The sequence below is a fragment of the Periplaneta americana genome, chromosome 2 (assembly GCF_040183065.1).
Source record: "Periplaneta americana isolate PAMFEO1 chromosome 2, P.americana_PAMFEO1_priV1, whole genome shotgun sequence".
Taxonomy (NCBI): domain Eukaryota; kingdom Metazoa; phylum Arthropoda; class Insecta; order Blattodea; family Blattidae; genus Periplaneta; species Periplaneta americana.
Genome location: NC_091118.1, coordinates 86,421,391 through 86,443,599, shown reverse-complemented (window position 1 = coordinate 86,443,599; position 22,209 = coordinate 86,421,391). Strand labels below are relative to the sequence as shown.

At 37.7% G+C, this 22,209-nt stretch overlaps 1 protein-coding gene across 1 annotated transcript in view; it reads left to right on the top strand.

The window, feature by feature from the left end:
* Positions 1-22,209, top strand: part of LOC138694383 (uncharacterized) — a 226,229-nt gene that overhangs the window by 126,214 nt on the left and 77,806 nt on the right. The window contains exon 2 of the mRNA XM_069818069.1: positions 16,940-20,327. Within this exon, the coding sequence (XP_069674170.1) occupies positions 16,940-20,327 (3,388 nt within the window). The remainder of the gene's footprint in view (positions 1-16,939; positions 20,328-22,209) is intronic.

Below are 22,209 nucleotides of genomic sequence, written 5' to 3'. Positions count from 1 at the left end.
CAACGTAGTCTAGGATCTTTCGCCTATTCCTTCAAGAAATTTTTTTTTTCTTAATCGTTACCTTCAATATTAAATTTTCTAAAAAAATTCATAAGAAATAAATATCATCGAAAGACTTGTTACTTTTCAAAATATCAGCAGTCTTGCAGTAGACTAGAAAGCCACCTGGCACACGGTTTTCTCCAACAAGTTTCCCTCAGAATTATTATTCTTGGGCATTAAAGTTTATCTGTACAGTTAAGATTTTCAAGTTGTAGTCGGTTGATTCTGAAGAATCACCTGATTAATTTTCTTCCTCATTTCTTTCGTTACCATGTTGCAAGGGCGACTGGGTTTTCAATTATTGTTATTTAATCCACTTCCTATATCACACATCTAATTTACCTCCTTGAAGTAGCCTACTGGTACCGATTGTTTGCCTTAAATTTATTAAAACGTGATGAATTTGAATGGACGCAATATGGTCCGACAATTCGTACCACAACAGTTCGTTCGAAGAAATATATTTGTTCTAGACAGTTCGTCCCAAGAATCATATTCGTTCTAGACAATTCGTCCCACCACAATTAGTTGTGATTTTAAGGACATATCAATACGATTTGTAGGAAGAAGACAGAAACTATTTGGAAATAATTTGAAATCCTCCCAATAATTTTTCGCCTTTGTTTAACAAGAGTCCTGAATTTAGAATAAGACAAAAATCGTTTATAAGAATAAGGCAGAAGTAGAAAGTAGAAATTTAGAAAATATAGAAATGTATGTCATTATGAACCGTTATCAAGAAGTGAACAGTTGAGTAGAATGAATTGTTTTCGCTACCAGGAATACAAGGATAATGATTGGTCACTCCATCTCGGTGAATGATTTTTGAAATTAACTTGTATACAAAATATAATACATAATGTACATAAATCTCCTAAAATGTAATGTTGGATTTTACTCAATGAAATACCATGGTAAGGCACAGCATACATAACGATGTATGCCTTTCCAATTTTTTATATAAAATGTTTATCCAAAAGTAGAAACTTACTCGGTACAAACATGGGACGAATTTTAAATCAGTCGAATTTACCGGGACGAATTATGTAACGGTACTAATTCACGTTGTGACAAATTGTTTGGGACAAATTGTCGCGGTAGAAACTGTCTGAGACAAATTGTCGTACATTCGTCACAAATCGCTAAAAACAAACGATCGCCGATGTCATCTTTTATTTTGACTCACTGTTACTTAATTATAACATCTGGTAAAGAATGGTGGAATTTGTAGGGTATGAGCGAGAAAGTTAAAATTAAAATAATGACAGCCTATTTCGTTACATAGTCATTCTTTCAATTTAAACATAATAAAATAATGACTTTCGAAGTCACTTTATATAGAGAGGAGACAGAGAGGAAGAAAGAACAGCTGGAAAAGCAAGACAGAAGAAAATAACAAGAGAAAAATAAGAGGAGAGGTAAGGTAAAAGAAGCGAGAAATACAGAAGTCGATACCATTATATTCATATGGGACATCAATAATTTATGAAAATTCTTCATCAAATCGTTACACAAATTTTACAAGCTTGTGTACAGATTTGTTACTGTCGGTAAACTGCGTAGCATTCAATCAAAATTTGTAGTCTGCAGCTGGCACAACGGTACGTACCGTAAAGGAAAGCTAGCACAGTTATAGTCCGTAAATCAGGTTCAGTAAAGAAGCAAGAGTTTGTAATCTATGTCGCTCACTCAGGCATCCTGCTCGTCATGCAACGAGATGTACGAACACCAGTTAAGCCTATACATACTGTACATCTATAAACGAAAATAAAAGATTCTTGTGGAGAAAGGCTCTGACTACGCCTTACCAGGAACGGGCCACAGTTCAAGCACCAGGATGTTCCCACAGAATCTGGGCGTGCACTGGGTGTACAAACAACACCGTTGCGATGTTACCAGACCGGACCGGTTCGTCAGGAAGGGCTGCATTGAAATAGAAAGCGAACAGTCAGCTGGTTACACCTTAATTAGATCTGAGAGGTGGCATCACATTTGCTCGCCTCGATCACGTACAACTTGAAATTCGGCATCATTCACGTGATTGCCGTGGATCTTACTAGTCGAGAAGATTATTCCCTGCGAGACACGGAAGAGGAATGGATATTACTGTCACCAACAACAATCTCCTACATTGTCAAGCCTGTAGGCCCTTTCTAACTCCACAAGCATTGGTAATCATATACCCATTTTTTAACTTTTAAACTGATGCTCAGTCTCTTCATGTAATAATGAAATATTTGTGATCATATAGAGTTTGGAAATCTTGTATTAAAATAAAAAGTCCTCCAATACTTTGTAATCATTCGTAGGATTCATGCTAATAATCGTATAGTGTAAAACTCGCGAGAGAATTCTGCTGTCTTGTCTGCTCTGTTTGGCTAGTCCAATATATATAAAAGAAACCTTAAAGTGCTACCGATTTTAACATAGAAATGAGTAATCGTTGCATATGTGATCTGGGGTTTCAGTAACAATTATTAGTAGAAACAGTGTATGTTCGATAAAAGTGTACTGAAAATCAAGAACAGAGTCGTAAAAGTGTCGATTTTGAATTATCTAAATGGGGTCGAAAGTTAAATTAGAAGAGCGTCTACAAAAGGTATAACTGTAATGAATGTAATTGTGGGATCGGATACGTTAGGGGGTGAAACCATTCCGGAAGTTAACAAATGTAAATACCTCGGAATAACATTAAGCAGCGATCTTGGCTGGGGGGAACACGTTACAGACACAACGGGAAAAGCATGGAGAGCGTTACACTTTGTGATGACGGTACTAAGAAAAGGCTCTGATAAATCCAAAGAGATTGCATATAAATCACTAGTACGTCCAGTAATGGAATATGGTGCTGCATGTTGGGATCCTTACAGACTAGAACATATTAAGACACTGGAAAAGATTCAAAAACGGGCTCTCAAGTATTGTCGGAAAAATTCACCATTAAAATGGGACACACTCACGGACAGGAGAACGCGAATTCGATTATGCGCACTGTTCAAAACATACAGAGGTGAGCCTGCCTGGAGAGAAATAAAAAATTGGTTGCAGCCTCCAAATTACTCTTCAAGGAACGACCACTCTTATAAATTGAGGGAAAGAAGACAGAGGACGGACACTGGAAAGTTTTCTTTTCTCAATCGTACTATCAGGGACTGGAATACTTTACCTGCAGACTTACTAAAGGCTTTACCAACAACCAAAAATGTATTTAAATATAGGCTTAAGGACTTTACTAATAGACGATAATTATACACAGTATTTAAAGGGTGTAATTGATATTTTGTTATTGAAGTGTTCTATCAGTGAAGAATTATGTTGTGTCAGTGAAGTGTGTTGTGTCAGTGAAGTGTGTTGAGTAAGTGAAACGTGTTCCTGTCAGTGAAGCTTTATAGTTTATAGTGGCAGTGCAAAGTATTTGAACAGTGAAATGTTTTTGAAGTGTTAGTGAAATCAGGATAGAATCAGTGAAATGTGTCGTAGTTCCAGTGCAGTGAGTGAGTTGAAAGCGAAATGAGTGTAGTGTTGAAAGGTACTTGTGCAGATATGAACATATCATACTCGTGGGTTTTAGTTCGAACATAGGTTTAAGGTACAAATTAGATTTACTTTAAATGTTATTTTAACCGATTGTGCTTCATTTAATTTAGGATGTTCCCTGTTATTATTATTATTATTATTATTATTATTATTATTATTATTATTATCATTATTATTATTATTAATTATTGTTAGTATTAATTATTAATATTACTATTAATTGTAGTTTTTATTAATTGTGTTTATTATTGTCTTTATTGAGTGTAATTAGTTACCACTGCCACCGGGTATATATGTGAATAAATACATACATACAAAAACTGTGAGGTACACATTACATGGATGTAAATGTTGACATCAAATATATTTCATGTCATGTCATGTCATGTCATGTCATGTCATATCATGTCATGTCATATAAAAGAAACCGGCACCGAAAGTAGAAGGTAAATTCAGTAAATTCACAGAGCTAATTCTTAAGATAAAGAGACCAGAATTTTCCCTTGCCATTTTGAGTTATTTCTTTTTATTTCGTGGGAAATCGGCTTCGTTTCTAAAACTAACTTCAACATCACAGTACATTCAGTAGTACCTGCCAATGCATGGAAACACCCATTCTTCGCAGCAGTGAAGGGAAAAGATGTAAAGAAACACTGCTGCTGTACGCTCCGCTCCGAAAAACGCTGTACAGACAACACTGTACTCAGACCTTAGGGTGAAGCATGCATCTACATTTTGATAACAGCTTGCTCTAAGCTTTCTTGACCTCGGCACTAGAATGAGGCGGTTATGGGCGGCACCACGCTCCGATCGCTTTTCGCCTCCGGTTAAGATTCGGCCGGTGCTCAATTTCGTAGGAAGTTCGGTGAACCTTGGGGCCGTTCTGTAAGCTTCGGCAACGAGAAAATTCGTCACCACCCGGGATTCAATCCAGAACCTTTCAGTCCGTACACATTTACTCTACCAACTGAGCTACTCAGATTGGATTTTTAAACAAAGATAAAATTCTTAACACATACTGGGTCCCATATTGTAGATCCAGCGCATCTAAAAGATTCTGACTCAGAAAAAGTGGCCGGATGACGCCCCATCCCCCTCTACCAAGTTTTCTTTGCTTCACGCTTATGGAATCGATGATTCAAGAAAAATAATCTACAGCCGTTTATGCCCCACCAAGTTTCCTTTGCTTTACTAGACAGATGTCTCTGTTGCCCACCGTGCCCATTGAAACTGCAGATAACTGCATAAGATGATGCCTCATGAGACCAAGAAGGTTTCTGGCGATTGGAACAGGAAATAAAGTGGAGAAATTAAAATGCACTCTTCAAAAATCAGTAGCTTTGAAATTAAAAGACTCGAGTGGAGAGTGGTTTATATTAATTATTTTGATTAATTTAACATTCTAGGGTGCTATTCATAAACATTTCACTAGCCCGCGCTACGAGTGTGCTAAACTAACCCCGGGTATCGACTGGTTACTTGTACAGGATTCATATCATATTGCTATCACTGATTTATGAATATGAAAAACGTCAGTTCGCTGATCATCCACCGGAAGCTCGCGATAAGAACGTCTATGAATACGGCCCTGTGTTTAACTCTGTGCCTGTAGGCTATTAATTTTCATATTAGAGCTCTATGACAACTGCCGAAATCACATACATTACATTAGTGAAAGGATGCAGGAAACTCGACCGACATCGATATCGCAAGGTCCAAATATTACTTTCATATATTTCATGTCATTTATTATAGGCCTATTCCATAGATCTTACATTGAAGCTTTAAGTTTCGCAACAAGTAAGAGTTACACAATTTCTGGCGCGATAAATTGAGGTGAGGTGATAAAAAGAGAGTTGTAGAAATGATTAGAATTAGCCTTTGAAAACAATTCAAAAGACAAAATGGACATAGAATGCCCAAAAAAGAGATTTTTGCTGTGAAGCCGGAGCAAGTCACTGTCCAATTATTGATATTTTTATGATGATTATGATGATAGTGATATTGATGGTGATGATATTCATGGTGGTGATGTGATGATAATAATGATGATGATGTTCCTGATGATGACGATGGTGGCGGTAATGATATTGATGATAATAATGATAATGATAATATTCATACTGATGACGATGGTGGTGGTGATAATGATCTTAATGCGTACGAATGGCTATGTTAAATACGTGATCAATCAATTCATTAACAGTTACTGCTTTTATTTTTTTAGTTTGTTGGTCTACATTTTAACATAAGAGTGTAGTGTCCAATTTTCACACTCTCAGCACTGGTACTGAAAAAGTTTCATAAATTTTAGTTCCCTTTCTTTAAGGCCTTTTGTTTGGTGAAATAGGCTATTGTATGCATTGTTTGGAATTTACTTAGCTGGTATTTTTCTCCTCACTGGAGATTATTTCTAATATCGATAGTATATATGTCGCTTGTCTTTTTATCTTCCTTTAGTTATGAAGGAGTAGGCTATTAATAATTTACTGAAGTCGTTGAATATAATTAATTATTGTACGTAATTCTTCAATTTAATGACTTCCTAATGATAAATTAACAATAGTAAAGTCCACACCTGTGGAGTAACGGTTAGCCCGTCTGGCCGCGAAACTAGGTGGCCCGGGTTCGATTCCCGGTCGGGGCAAGTTACCTGGTTGAGGTAAATGCTGGGTAACTATCGGTGCTAGACCCTGTACTCCTTTCACCGGTATTATCACCTTCATCTCATTCGGACGCTAAATAACCTAAGATGTTGATAAAGCGCAGTGAAATAACCTACTAAAAACAATAGTAAAGCGTAGTCGTAAGTGATAGCACTTCGCCATCTGGGATCCCAGCTACTTCTTAATGTATAATTTTGGTTAAGGATCTGAACATATACAGAGTGAACCATAACTAATGTCATTAATTTCAGGGGGTTATTCTTTGAGACATTTCAAATAAAAAAGCCTAATGCAATTTTGGTCGTTTTTGCTTCTTTTTCGAGATAAAAAATATTTTATATGACACATTTTGTTGGGACCTAGTAGCTCGATTTATGTTTAAAAACACATTCTGATTGTAGTTATATGTATTTTTATTACCAGCTTTTATAAGCATTAGTACCTTCCCGATGCTAATGGATGGAGACGACTTACGGCAGGTTGCCAACCTTAGAGTCCCAAACACATTTCATAGTTTCATAGTGTGTTTTGGGAAAGCCATTGATTTAATTTCCAATATGCTCAGTCAATTTAAGAGAGCAATGTATTATGATAATATGAAAGAATTTTAGTTTTGCCTTTTAAATGTGCACAAATTTGATCCAAAAAAATATAACTTTTCGTTCTGCAAAGGAATTTTACAATGTTACATTTCTTCGGATCAAGTATCTGCACCTTTAAAGGACAAAACTAAAATTATTTATATCACTTACTATCGTAATTCACTGCTTTCTTAAATGGACTGAGCATATTTGGCCATTAGAAGGATAAATCCATTTCAATATATTTGTTTTAATTGTAAATATTTTGTAATATTGATGTATTTTAGCCTATTGTAACTGACTTAATATAACATATTCTCAGGCATACATTTATATAGGCTAAACAAATTGTCACCATAAAATATATACAGGGTGTATCTAAATTCAATATTCAAATTTTAGGGTTGATACAAGAGACCAAAATAATATTTGTTGTTAAATGACCATGGGTTGGAAATCGGTTATTTAATGAAACAACCAGAAACTGTACTGTACTGTAAGGAATAAAGAATACAGTTGTTTAACGTTACTTATGGCACTCATTCTTCAAAACCATTTCAATTTGTACTCATTTACAAAAACTGTTCAAAAGTGCTGCCTCCTGCGTCAATAAAAGCTCTGCAACGTCGTGTCATTGCCTGTCATACACGTCAAGGCATGTGCTGTAGAGCGTCAGCAGCTTCCGATTCAATTGGAGTATCGTGCACCAGGCTCTTCAAGTGTTCCCACACACAAAAGTCAAGTGGGGTGTAGTCGGGAGAACGAGCAGGCCATCCAATGGGTCCACCGCGGCCAATCCACTTGAACTCTATACTAGCAGACATATGTCACTATCAAGATAATTGGCGTCAGCATGTGAGGCGTATGTCTAGGACTATAAACCTTCGTGCAATCCTGCATTACCAACCTATAGGCAGGAAATCAACTGGGCGTCCAATGAAGAGATGGGCTCAAAATTTTTGTGAACCGTAACATTCCTTCTGGGACTATAACCTGTATAGCTGATGATGATGATGATGATAGTGATGATGATTAATGCCCTGTACACATTTAGAAAATACATCACCCCTAAATTCGGCCATTTATTTAAACATTCCTTTATTCATCGCTGTTTCATTTTGCCATTTCCAATTTTCCCTATTATATATTACTACTCCTAGATGCGTGAATCTGGAAACGCACTCAATAAGTATCCTATTTACAGACCATTTCTCTTTTTTACTTAGAATATTCCCCTTTTTAGATATAAACTCTTTGGACTTCTTTTCATTTATTTCTAGGTACCAAATTTTACAGAAGTTATTAATTTCATTAATTGCTTTTTGCAGACCCATCACGAGGAAAATGCGCCGGTCGCACAATCGTCTGCAAAGAGTAGGCCTGGAATAGGTATATTTTCTAGTACTGGGCAATGGGAATTTATATTTACAATATTGTCTAAAATATAACTAATAAACACATTAAATAAAGGATCAAATTACAACCCTGACTCACTCCCCTCGTTTGGTTAAGTCATTTTAGACAGATTTCCATTTTCCAATTTAGTTCTAAATACTACCTCTATATGGAGTGCTTTTCTATTTTCTAGAAATGAAGAGCTAATCCCAATTTTTTCCAATTTATATAATAATTTTTCCCTATTAATTGAATCGAGCGCTTTTTCCAAGTTATTAAAACACCAATACATACACCCCCTTTCAAAATTTAGATGTGTATCTATAATAGTCTTAATGATGGAAATGTTTTCACTTGTTCTCCTCTTCTCTCTAAATCCACTCTGAAATTCTGAAATGATGTAATTTTCCAAACACTGTCTTAATCTTCTTGCTAACAGTCCTGTATAAATTTTTCCTGGACTCGACAGAAGTGAGAACCCTCTATAATTATTCGGTTCTTTTTCTTGCTACCCTTTCCTTTATAGATTGGTAGTAGTATCGCCGAAGCCGCATGAGCATATTGTTTCTTCACAGTAGGACATTAAATCTCGTTATATTTTGGTCAACTTTATATCACTGTCGTTATAGTTCAAAAAATTGCATTGACTTATGTGTAGATCACTTAAGCACTTGCATGTTGCTCCCATAACCACTTAAAGCATCTATAAACGACTTACCCTTCCATTTACTTCCATTTTGCGTGAAATGGCGATTACACGGCAAAATACTACCAGGAGAAGCAAAGGAGGCTGAAATGACATAGTTAGAATGCAAGTACTAGCGCAGAGTCTGGTATGATGAAAGGCTTTTACAGATGTCCCATGTTCCTTGACGGCATAACAAACAACAAATAAAGTCAACGTTATGTATTCCTGTGTGACTCGAAGAAACTATGAGGAAGCATTAAAATGATTTTAGAATGTGGAACAAAACATAGCTGCTCTACATGCACCGTGAGGCGATTGCGAAAGATGGTTCAATTTCTTTACCTAGTTCTTTTGTTCTTTTCGTAACCACTTCAGAAATAAATGAGCACCACAACAATACACGAATTGTGGGAATCTCTTATAGTGTGGTCAGCAAGCCAAAAGAATGTACATTAACTCACTGTCTAAGATGTATGAATCTGCACTTTCCTTACCGGAATCCGCCACCAATTTACTTAACGTCTCCTAAAATTGCAAGGGCAAATCGAAGACGACTAATAACATGAATATGATTGAGCAATTATATAGAAATGAGAATAAGACTGGAAAGCAGTGACTGGAAACAAATCTGATTTACACCCATCATGTCCACAACAAACATAAACTATGTTATATTTACAATACGTTTGGAGATTTTATATACAGGTGATTTGGTGTCACAGGTAATGAAGAGGCTGATACATCTATCAAAAGAGGAGTTTAATTCTCTATTTTATTGGTTTACCTTTATTTATGGACTGGAAACGTAGAAGGAAAGTCATCTTAAGAAATTCCAGAGGGCTTGAAATGAAACACAAGGCATGGGACATCCTAAAGTCATCATTGATGGTCAGAGATGGTAGCTTTTCGCAATCACGATAAATGGGAAATGTGCCCAAACTCTGTTAAAGTAAGTAATTTTATGTTTAAAAGCATTTTAAGTACATTAGTGTAGTTCTTTAATCCGCGATAAAATGCGAAATTAATACAGAATGTTAAATGTATGTTTTTCTGCGAAATAAGGGCGAAATTATATTTTATGAGACATTTTTATTTTAGTAAAAAAAATCAGAATCTTTCTAAAGGCCCCGTCACATAGAGGTTCTTATATTTTTTCCTCGTTAGTTTTCATGGTATTAATAGCAATGGAATCCACAGCTGTGGAGTAATGGTTAGGTTAGCATGTTTGACCGTGAAACAAGCGGTCCCGGGTTCAAATCCTGGTTGGGACAAGTTACCTGGTTGAGATTTTTTCCGGGGTTTACCCTCAACCCATTTAGGGCAAATGCTAGGTAACTTTCGGCACTGAACCCTGGACTCATTTCGCTGGCACTATCACTTTCATTTCATTCAGACGCTAGATAAACATTGCAGTTAATAAAGCGTCCTAATTTAATTCAATTAAAAATAGGACAGGATTATGACCTACCTAATACTCTCTTTGTTGTTATCTGTATCATCATCTCGAGTTTTCAACTAATTTCTCGGTGCTGGTGGTAGAATATTGGCTGCCTATGCGATCTCTTTAGATCCTGTGTTCACGCACAAATAAGATGTATTTGGCAGCGGCTGATTTTCATTGAGTAATAAGATGGGTCGGAATAAAATCACACCATAACTTTTGGCATATTTCTTAATGTTCACAATTTCATTGTAATTTTATATGTTCCTTTACTTATTTATTATTCTCAAGAGTTTTAACTGGAAAATCTGGAACACATTGATGACATTGAATTCCTACTACCAAACTTTCCATAAAAATGTTTCAACCAAAAACCTCTGCAAAGTGCTAAATTGCAACATTAATAAAAGTGCCTTAAAATGTTAAATCTGGTTCTAAACAGTTATTTTGTTTACTTTGCTGAAATCTACATGTTTTTTTCGTTATTTTAAATAAGAATTAGCAGTAGAAGTACTAGTAATAGTGGTAGTAATAGTAGGCTTAGTAGTAGTAGTACAAGTTAATGTCCTGCAATGTTCGAACATGAGAGATGCAACCAAGGCATTAGGCCTAAAAACTTCGTCTTATTTCATATTAAAAATTATCTGCAATATCTGTGCTAAAATTCTTAAGGGATTAAAAACATGAGTGAAGGATAGCGAATATTTTCATAACAAGATGGGACAAACATGACAGGCCTTCTTCTGCAGAGCGAATATTGGCGAATAGCGAACTTTGCCATATTCGACAAACTTGAACAGAACAAAGCACCTGTAATGCACAACGCTAGTACAAGTAGTGATAATAATACTAGAAGTAGTGGCGGTAGTAAACCTAGTAGTAATGGTATTTTAGGCCTAGTAGTGGTAGTAGTACCAATAGTAGTGATAGCAGTAAGGTCTAGAAACAGTGGTTGTAGTAGGCTTAGTAGTAATGGTGGTAGTAGTAGGCCTAGTAGTAGTGGTAGCAGTAGACGTAGTAATAATAGTGGTAGTAGCAGTGATAGTAGCAGGCTAGTATTGGTAGTAGTGATAATAGTAGTAGTGGTAGTATTTTATTTTTTCAATTGAAGCAATGGGAAGATGTCAAGGAAAACAGAGGCAGAGAGGAAAGGATGTTGGTCAGTCTTCGATTGTAATGGCATTGAGGAACAATTTGATTTCGTAATATAAACAGGTAATTGGAGGTATTACAGACTCCTGTCCTGTTACAGAGAACGTGGAATGGCGTGCAAGCGGTACCGAACTGCACAATTAACGGAGGAGATACATCACTTTCACCGCGCATCAGAAGCGCTAAATAAACCAGACTGACCACTCACGACTGTTTTATGTCATCTAAATAAGTCAGTCACTTTTTCTTTCGCCTCCTCATTCTGCTCATGAACTTTCTGACTTATTTCCTAATTTGTTAGCGATGTTGTGGTCTTTTTTCCCTTCACCGAAAGCATCATTGATGAATCTCTCTCGTGGTTACGTAAGAGTTTTTATGACACTGAGCACGCTACAGCGTGTGGAGAAAGGAGGAGGACTCATTGTGGGACTGACCCATCTGGTATTGAAACCGTAACTTATAACAACGTGACGTGGGCAGCAAGCGTCTGGAACGGGCTCAGAGGACGGACAATGAGAGGCGATTAGAACAAAATGGCTGTATTGTGCGAGTCAAACCAAGTGCAGACATCAAGTTCACATAGCTCAGGCGTGAAGTAATTACGAATGTATACAACTGTTAATGCGAACCAGTCGCTTTTGAAGATAAATTCATAGTTGACGAGTACAGAAAACCCATGTACCCATGTATGGATTAAAAAGTGCTACAAAAGTATCAAACTTTTACAAGCTGTATTGAATCCTCAAATGTTGTGATAGTATAGAGCAGTGGTCGTCAGCACTCGCTGAAATGTGCAATGGGTACGCGGTGCCGTCCCCTGCGCACCGACATGCAACAGGGAGAGATAGAGAGCATACCCGCTAGAAGCTATGAGAGCACTATAGTGCACTGCGTTTTCTGCGGGTAAGAGAGGCTAGCCCCAGCGTGCTCTGTGCTGACGACCCCTGGTATAGAGATATTAAACTATTTATTAAAAGATGAAAATACAAATATATAATCTAATACGCGAGACTTTTTTTCTATTTTCTCCGAAGTGCAGTGGTTCACAATTAGGTAGTTGCTTTCTCTGTGATATCTTCGAGGATACAAATGTACATGTTGAGTTGTCTCATTTTATTCCATCCTTCCAGAATGTTAGTATGTACGATATTATAGTAACAGTGATGAACGTCTATCGTCCGTCTCCTAAAAAAAAAAAAAAAAAAGGAAAACATAAAACTACAGAACGTGCAACATAAAAAGTATTCATCCAATAATTTATGAACAGACTTATTTTTATTAACTCTAAAATGCTAACTTAGAAATAAATTGAAGATCCCTGCCCTGAGAGGACTCCAGGCAAGATTGGCGGCCAGCTTTCCTAACTTAACAAACTTTGCGGTCACATGCCCTTATGACATAACATTGTATTTAAACTGTACATATCTTTGCTAGACTTCAGACACCTCAAACAAGTGGGAAATAAAGTAAATATATTGTAATACGCGAAATAATCCGATAGTCTGCAAACTATGAGGAACTGAATAGAAGACGAGTCTTTCAAACAAGACAAAATACTTACTAAAGACAAATTTTAAAAAGTTACGTTTTATTTAAAGACGCTCGCAAGTGCCGAGGTTATATCAGCGTCGCCGGTGTGCCAGAAGTTTGTCGCACGGGAGTTCTTTTACATGTCAGTAAATCTACTGATTTGAGCCTGTCGTATTTAAGCACACTTAAATGCCATCGATCTGGCCAGGATCGAACCCTCAACCTCGGGCCTAGAAGGCCAGCGCTATACCAACTGTGCCAACCAGGCCGAGTACTAAAGACAAGTATTTCCTTCTTTCGCATGACATGAAATTGAAGTTTATTATGAACCAGTAACGGCTCGTGAGATTTGATGTTGGGGGTTCACATATTTAATATCTGCACTCATAAATAAGTTACGACATTAATTTTTTGTTTTCGTGTACATGAACTCGTTTTCAGAAAAAATAAACATAAAATCAAACTGTAAGAATCAAATACTCACCTAACCCAGTAATTCGGAAGAGGATGGTGTTGCTGTTGAACGCTTGTTGAAAATATGTTGATCATTCTCTCGTTGAAATCCACACATTCCGTAACCATGGATTTTTCAATGGATAGCATTGCTAAGGCCGTTAGACGTTCTTCCTCCATCGTATTTCGAAGAAACGTTTTCACCCGCTTTAATGTAGAAAAACATCTTTCTGCTTCCGAGGTAGACAAAGGTACTTTTGCTATTATTTTCAGGCGTTTCGACACTTCACTGAATGACACTACCACGTTATTTTTGATCACGAATTGCAAAAGATCGACACCGGACATATTTCTGAAGTCATTTCTCATGTAGATCACTTGCAACTCAGATTTCAGTTGTTATAATTTAAGAAATGGATATGTTTCTATTACAGATTTAAGATTTTTCTCGGGGAACATGTTGTTATAATTTGGAAAGTGTTTTGAGTCGAAAAGATTTGCTGCTAACATGTGATTTGTAACGCAGATGTGAAATTGATGAAAAACCTCTAAAGATCCCCGGGTTTGATGATGATGTTTTTCCACCATGTCCTCGCAGTGCTAATTCAAATTCACCACAAAAAATGAAACAATCGATAATTTTCGATAACACATACCGATTTTTTCTCACCACGCCATTATGTCTTTCAATATTTCTCCTGAACGCAGTGTCGAGTTGTTCCCTGATATCTGTTTTTCCAAGCATTGACAGATCCAATGTTGCATTCTTATGAACCACATATTCTTCGTGTTTTTTAATTTTTTGAGTCAGATGACTTAAATCACACACTCCTGTTTTAACCCAACTAGCATCACTTTCTTTAGCAAAGAGCAAACACGGGAAACAGAACAATTTGTTTGTGACTTCACATGCACAGATCCAGTTATTTCGTTCATAAATTTGAGGCCTGAACACTCTACGAAATGATTTACGCCTTACATGATCGATCCTGAGAAATTGATAAAAGTGAAAGTGGTCCTCCCAGAGCCTTTATTTCAAGTTTCTTTTCTAATGGAAGAGTTGAAAAGTTGGTTGTCTGGAGAACATTAACACTATTTTCCGCCATTACAAATCACAAGTTTTATTATAGGCCTAGTTAAAAACGCACAACCTCCTTACGTAAAACGTATAGCCTAACGCTATTTTCCACCATTACAAATCACACGTTTTATTATTGCTAGAAACACACTTTCTTACGTAAAACGTATTTACAATAACATTAGTTTCACTATTAGTATCGGTAGGCAGTAGCGGCTGGTGGTCAAATTAATGAGTGTGCTACAATCTCTATATCGGCCTACTGTATACACTTATATGTATTTATCTTAATTTGAGACTCGCCTAGTGACGAAATATGAAGTCCATACGACGTTCCTTCCTACTGCAGAACTTGTCAATTACCCTGGAGTTAAACCCCTCCATCTTGGACATCATACTCTTTTCTATTGACAGTATTGCAAGAGCAGTGAGGTGATCCTCGGACATAATGTTCCTTATAAACGTTTTTATGCGTTTAAAGAAAGAACAACACCTTTCTGGCTCAGCAGTAGTCATTGGTGTTGTAACCAAAATATTTAACAACTTCGTTACTTCACAGAATGGATCCTGTGAATTGTTGGCGGCTATGTTATGTATTGTAACAATTGAACAGCTCCATCTATATTTCGGAAGTTGGGTCTTCCATATAGAACTCCAAGTTGTGTCTTTAACATTCTTTTGTTCAGTACAGTATAGCTGTTGACAGCAACTTCAAGTTCGCGTTCAGGAAAATTATGCGAAAAATTGTCAAAAAATTTGCTGTTTAACAATTTTGTTGCGTCTAGGTAGCTTAAAGACTGAAATGATAAGTAGTTTCCTGAATTATACTGTCACGTAATTCCTTGGCTTCAATTTTCTGGACTGACTGATTCAGGAGGAACCTCAAAAACCAGGTAGATGGCAGCAGCGGTCGGACACTTGAATTACCAAACACATTGTACATAGTTCCGAGTTCTTACACAAACAAGCATTCTTTCCTTACGCTTTACTTTTGCAATCTCCAAGCTGTGTTGTGCTGAAGCTGACTACAGCACTTCCCCGCGTAAAAATAGCCAATCAGAGCAGTGATTTCAGCTTCGTACATGCGCATTAGTTGTCTACATTTTCATGTAGAGTTTTGAGTAGCACAACTTACCGCCTGAGGCACCAAAGAGCGAAGAGCGAAGACTAAACACTCTATAACGCGTCATGAACATAACCACGGGAAATTGTCAAATGGCAGATCAAATACTATGGTATTGCAAATACATTATTTGAGCAAAAATTATCATTGTGCTGTAGCACTGTAGCACAAAAGGACGAGCATTCAGTCGGTAGGTACTTATACAGAAGTCAGCGCCGCGGGAACACACTGTTGTACAACTGCTTCAGTGCTTCGCTAAAAACAACATTTCTTACAAATTCATGAGCTAGTCCTCCCCAACACTCATCCCCTCTGAAGTATTAACAAAAGAGAAACCTGTTCTATTTAGGCAGCTTTGAAGCAAGCTGGATAGCCCTCTTGCTTTAGAGAGAGAAGTGTGAATGACAGACGAGGGTAGTGTGAGTGATAGAGAAGGACAGAGTTGGAGCCACAGTTTTCGTTGGCGACAACAGCGTTTTTTCTTAACACACTTTTCCTCTACTTCTTCGCGTGTTCCCACTGCCGCAGGCTGTTTTAAAAGGTCTAGCTGGTTCACGTCTGAGCATGAACCCCCAGATGCAACTATTTCGCCCGACTTTACTGGCTATAACTCACTTATGCTCTAACGGTCTAACCAAAAGAAGCCGAACATCCAGCAGTTTCTTTCTATAGTTACTCTTAATTATGAAGAGAATGAGTGGCTTCAAGAAACAGGGGGTTCAGTGAACCAGTGAACCTAAAGACGAGCCGCGCCTGTTATGAACTACAGATGCTTTCAGGATCGATGGCATGACGATCAAGTAGGGAAGCAGTATCAGAAAAAACATAATTTTTGATATAAAACTTTTCAATGGTTACATTTTCTATAAGTAAAACCAGGGATTGAGCACTGGACCCTCAGAAAGAAGCCATCATTTATCTAGAACTGAAACCTCAGACGTGAAACACTTGCACTATACCCTAATTAATCACCACTAAAATCAAAATCATCACAAAGAAGTTGCGCTAATGGCTTAAGAATGAAATATATTGTAAATATTACTACTACTACTACTACTACTACTACTACTACTACTACTACTACTACTACTACTACTATTGTTATTATTATTATTATTATTAATTCTTCAACGTAAATAACCCCATGTTAGCACACTAGATATGTTAAATACATTAGAGATGTGTTATGTCGTCAATTACTGTGATATACGAAGTTTCTCTTTTCTAAATATGACTTTTCTTTTTCTTTTCAGTATTCGTTTCCACATCATCGTCACAATGCACCGCATTTTCGACGTCAATTGTCTCCCATCGAGCAAAAGGAAATTTTAACAGACATTCAACAAAATCATAGGTATCAACAACCACTGGTGGATCCACGTTCTCCAACCAACTCCCATCAACATCCTTTCTCAATTCAACCTCAACAGCAGTACCAATCTACTCTGTATAACCCGCAACAAGAGCACTTGGTTCGTAAACAACCAACACAACAATCGGGCATTAACCAACATTCGCAGTTCATCACAAAACAATCAGGGCTGTTTCCTCAACCACAGTCCCCACTTACAACACAGCAATCTGCCATTTTGCTCTCTCTTCAGCAATCACCTCTATCGTCGCCACAGTTTTCATCCCTGTTCTCCCAACAGCCACAGGCTCCAATATCAACCCAGAATTCACTGGTATCAAGTCAGCATTCACCTGCACAACTGTCCTTAGAAAACTCTCCTCTCTCGAATTTGCAATCGGTAGGACCGTCGGGCCAACTTCAGTCGCCACGAGCCACTCAACAGTCACCAGTTCCAACAAAGCAATCTCCAACACTGTTACAGTCACCATTTACAACACAGCAGTCTTCAGTAATATTCTCACAGCAATCAAATTCTCCATTATCAACACAGCAGTCATCACTCTCGGCTCAAGAATCTAGGGAAACGCAAGTGAAACCGCAACTTACTACACAAGAACCGAACGTGGAAGAGCTCACTACCGATATAAAAATACTAAAAGGCATTTCAAACACAGAATTCACAATACAACGCTCCATTTCAGATCCTGAGGAGCTCAAAAAAGTACAAATGCTAGAACTGCAACGAGAAAAAGAGAGAATAGAGCGGCTGAAGAAGATTCAAGAAGAACAGTTGAAGCTCATCCAGGAGGAGAATGAAAGGAGACGGAAGGAACGAGAAGAGGAGGACAGAAGGGACGAAGAAAGACGGCTTAAGCTACAGGAGACGTTGCGGAAAATACAGGAAGAAAAAGAAAGAAGGCGAAAACAACAAGAGGAAGAAGAACTCAAAGCGATTCAAGAAAGGAGAGCACGATTGCTAAAACAACAACAAGAGGAACAACTGAGAAAGCTCCAAGATGAAGAGAGGCGAAAGAAAGAGGAAGAAGAGAAGCTAAGAATTATTAAAGAACAAAAGGAGAAAGAAGAAAAAGAGAAACAACTTTTAGCGCAGACAACGGAAGCCAACACAAAAGAGATTCAAGAAAATACACGTCTGAATCAGAGAACATCACAAGTTCCGCAGGTATCATTACTAGGTGAAGGCGGGCTGAAGCTACAGCCAGCACAATCAACTGTGCCTACAGCTCAACAACCGGTCCAACGACCTCGGCAAAGAGCAAGACTTATTGATGAACCTCACTCAATTAATACGCCTGAAGAATTGTTCCTACAAGACGAGAGACAGAAATTGTACTATCAACTGAAAGAGGCTCAGCAAATACAAGAGAAACAACAATCAATCGAAGAGAAGCAACAAACACAAGAATCTCAACAAATAGCATTGAATAACAGAGGACCTCCTAACCAAATTACTCAAACCAAAGGCGAGCAACGCCGAACTCAACCATCCAAATTGGAAAAGCAGCTACATCAGAAACAGCTGCAAGAACAGCTCCAAAAACAGTTCCAGCTGCAATTGCTTCAGAGACAAGACCTTCTGCGCCAGTTGAAGTTGGCTGTTGCAAATGCAGCGACGCCTACTAATGAAGATCAGATTGTACCAGCACCAGTTGCCATTTCTGGAGGAAATAATTCGGCTCCATTGTTCCTAGCAAACGGCCAGAAGATTCAAGTAGTGCAAAGTACGAGGCAAGGTAGACCACTTACAGACATCATACCACGAAATGTACCTCTTCCAACGTCCACTGTATCAACTACGACACAGAGGCCTCCTAGGGCACTATTCGAGGAGCTTACCAAAGGGGTGCTGCCACCTGGCGCGGACTTTGAGCTCATTAGGCACAAGCAAGATGGAGGTCTTGAAGATGTAGGTAAGCAGATACCACAGAATCTACCCCAGAAGAAAGTGACATTCGTGTTTCTGGAAGAGCAATCTGATGGTACGTTTAAGGTTAAAGGTGTTCGAGGTAACAACAATGGGGAACCCGTAGATGAACAAGCACCTGCCACAGACGTGGAGTCGATCATAAAGAAAATTCAGGAAGGTGACCTTAAACTCCCGGTACAACCAAAATTACCAACGGCACCACAAAGCACTCAACAGTACACAACGAGTTTTTCGCCAGCTACACCTACTCAACCACATATTCCACCTTCCACAGTAAATGCATTCCCAACTACCGTCAAACCGAAGAATATCATAAAGACTGTGTCATCAAGCTTCAACTTTCAGCCACAACAAACCACCACTCAACCTGGTGGTAATTTCAAAGCTATTTCATCCATTAATTTTCAACCTCATCCAGAGATGGAGTTCCTTCCATCAGTAACACTTCCCCCAAGGTACGAAGTGAGTTCCACATTGAGTTCAAGTTCATCGACGAAACAACAGCCAGTCAAAGAAACAGTACAGACTGAGAGTCCTGCTACGTATTTAAATAGTCCTTATTCTGTGGAAGTTCATCCTGGTAGTCAGAATTCGGGCGCACCTTCATTTACGCAAGACGTATCCTCTTCTCATTCCCAAATAAATTCAGCATCTTCAAATCCTTACTTAAAGGAAGGACGGGAAGCAGCAATTTCAACGGAATCTCAACAGAACATTCCAGAATATCAACAAAAAATTACTCCTGTGACCCCGTACCCTACAATCTCAGAATTCTCGCCAACTCCTAATTCAATTACAACTATTTTCCCACCAAATAAGTACTCTCCTTCACAAATTCAATACACCACACAATCTCCTAAAACTATACCGCAGGAACCATTCCTTCCTACAGATCCTTCATTCGTCAGAACCTCCCAGTCATATTCTCCATTCTTTGGATCAGGAAGTAACCAAAAACAAACTTCACAGAAGAAAGATTCACCAATCCCCGGGATAATATATGCAAATCCAAGTGAAATTCCAACACTAACAACAAACTCTGGATATTCCGAGCAGGAAGGCACTATTGTTACAGACTACAGACACAAGCAGCGAGATTTTCAGCAGAATGTTGAAGCTCCGTCATTGAAATCGCCAACAAGGGTAGCTCCCCCAGCACCAGAGAATATTTTGAAGGATTCTGAAAGGATATTGCCTTTGGACGAAGATGGATCGATTGAATACCAGTCGAAAACGCAGTCATCGTTGTCCCTCGCTGATGTTCTCAAAAAGGAAGGACTATATGCTATGGCCAGATTCATAAGGGAGTCAGGCTTAAACAACATCCTTAATGACACAGGTAAGTCTTACGATGAAATATATGATTTCTTTGAACAAATAATAATAATACGGTTAGACATAATATTTTATGACTTTATTTGGTATATGAAGTACTACAAAAGTAGATAAAAGTAGATGTTTCTTTAAACTCAGTGACTAATAATAACCACTGACTCTACATGAAATGTTTTTCTGTTTCCTTGTCAATAGAAAAAAAAAACGTAGTTTATCTTGTCATTTACTGGTTACAGAAGGAAACAAATGTTACTTGAATATGTAGATCATTTGAGTACAACAAACTCTGAATGAATATTTCATTATATGAAACATTTTTCAGAAAGATTTTTATCGCAGTGATCTAATAAGTTTCCCAGCGGAAAAGTACACCTTAACGTAGCAGAATGAATATGCATGAAAGTAACGCGATATTTCTTACTTTTCAAGTTGTCCCTACGGTGGCTGAGTGATCGAGATCATCAGCTTGTCACGCAGGCTTGGGTCCCGATCATGGAGCCTTTCTCGGGTTTCTCCCTTTTCCTATGTTTCTGCATTGTCTAAAAAAGAAAGTGACCAGTACCAGAGGATTCACAGAGTTTGAATATCTTGGTGAAGAGAGGAAACAATGAATTTTGTCTCCGATCTATCTTATTATTAGCTTGCAGGGCAGGTAGTATAATAAATTATCCTAGTCCGTGCTGCTCGTACTTTCATTCTTTCCCTTCGGTACCAAGATATTCAGACTGTTATAATATTATATTTTTACTGTCATTAGTAGCAGAAACGCAATACGTGTACGTCATACTAGTTTTTAAATGTGTAAATCTACATTGTTCAGTAAATTACACAGACTACGCAACATACCAATGAACCAACAGGATTACAACGAAGAGCTAAACACAATCAAATACATAGCACAAGAAAACTGATACAACCCTAACATAATAGGGAACATAATACGCAAGATAAAACATAATCACAAAAAACATAAGAATACAACACAAACACAAGAACACAAAAAAATACATCACACTAACATACGAAAACAAAAACACACACAAAATTGCAACCTCATTCAAGAAATTAAATTACAACATCGCATACAGAACAAATAACACTCTACAAAAACATCTCAACACATAAACAACACAAACAAACAAATACAACTACACATGCGTATACAAACTGAAATATAACACCTGCAACAACTTCTACATAGGACAGACAGGCAGATGTTACAAAGAACACATCACAGCCATAACAAAATTACAAAACACCTCCACATATGCAGAACATATAACTAATGCTAACCACACCCATAGAGACATCAACACAGACATGGAAATACTACACAGCCAACCAAAAACCCAGAAACTAAACACACTAGAACAATATGAAATGTACAGACACACGAAAACACACCCCAACGAAATTCTCAACACACAATTCAATTTCAGAACACACACACTCTTTGACTCTACATTACACCATACGAACACACCCTCACAGGAAACAAAACAAGAGGCGCCAAGACCAACAACGACCATTCTGAGGATGACCCGTAAAAGGTCGAAACATGTAAACAAGGTACGTTAGAAATGAACACAAGAAAGTCTTATCATACGTATTCCGAAGTGATACAGTGTTAAAAGTTGTGTAATCAAGATGTATGTTAAATTTAATGTAATTAATTAGACGAAAATGGTTATTAGATAATGATGAAATTGTACAAGTAATGTTAATTTTCTAAAAGAGAAACTTTTCCATCCCGCCTCGAGTTGAAGCGGGCCGCGGGATATTTATGTGAAAATCCGAACATGTTCAGCCAAATCCGGACATCAGGGAACCCTGGTCAGAAGGGAGGAAAACGAATCGACGGTAAATTGCGGTGTTTTAGGCCTACA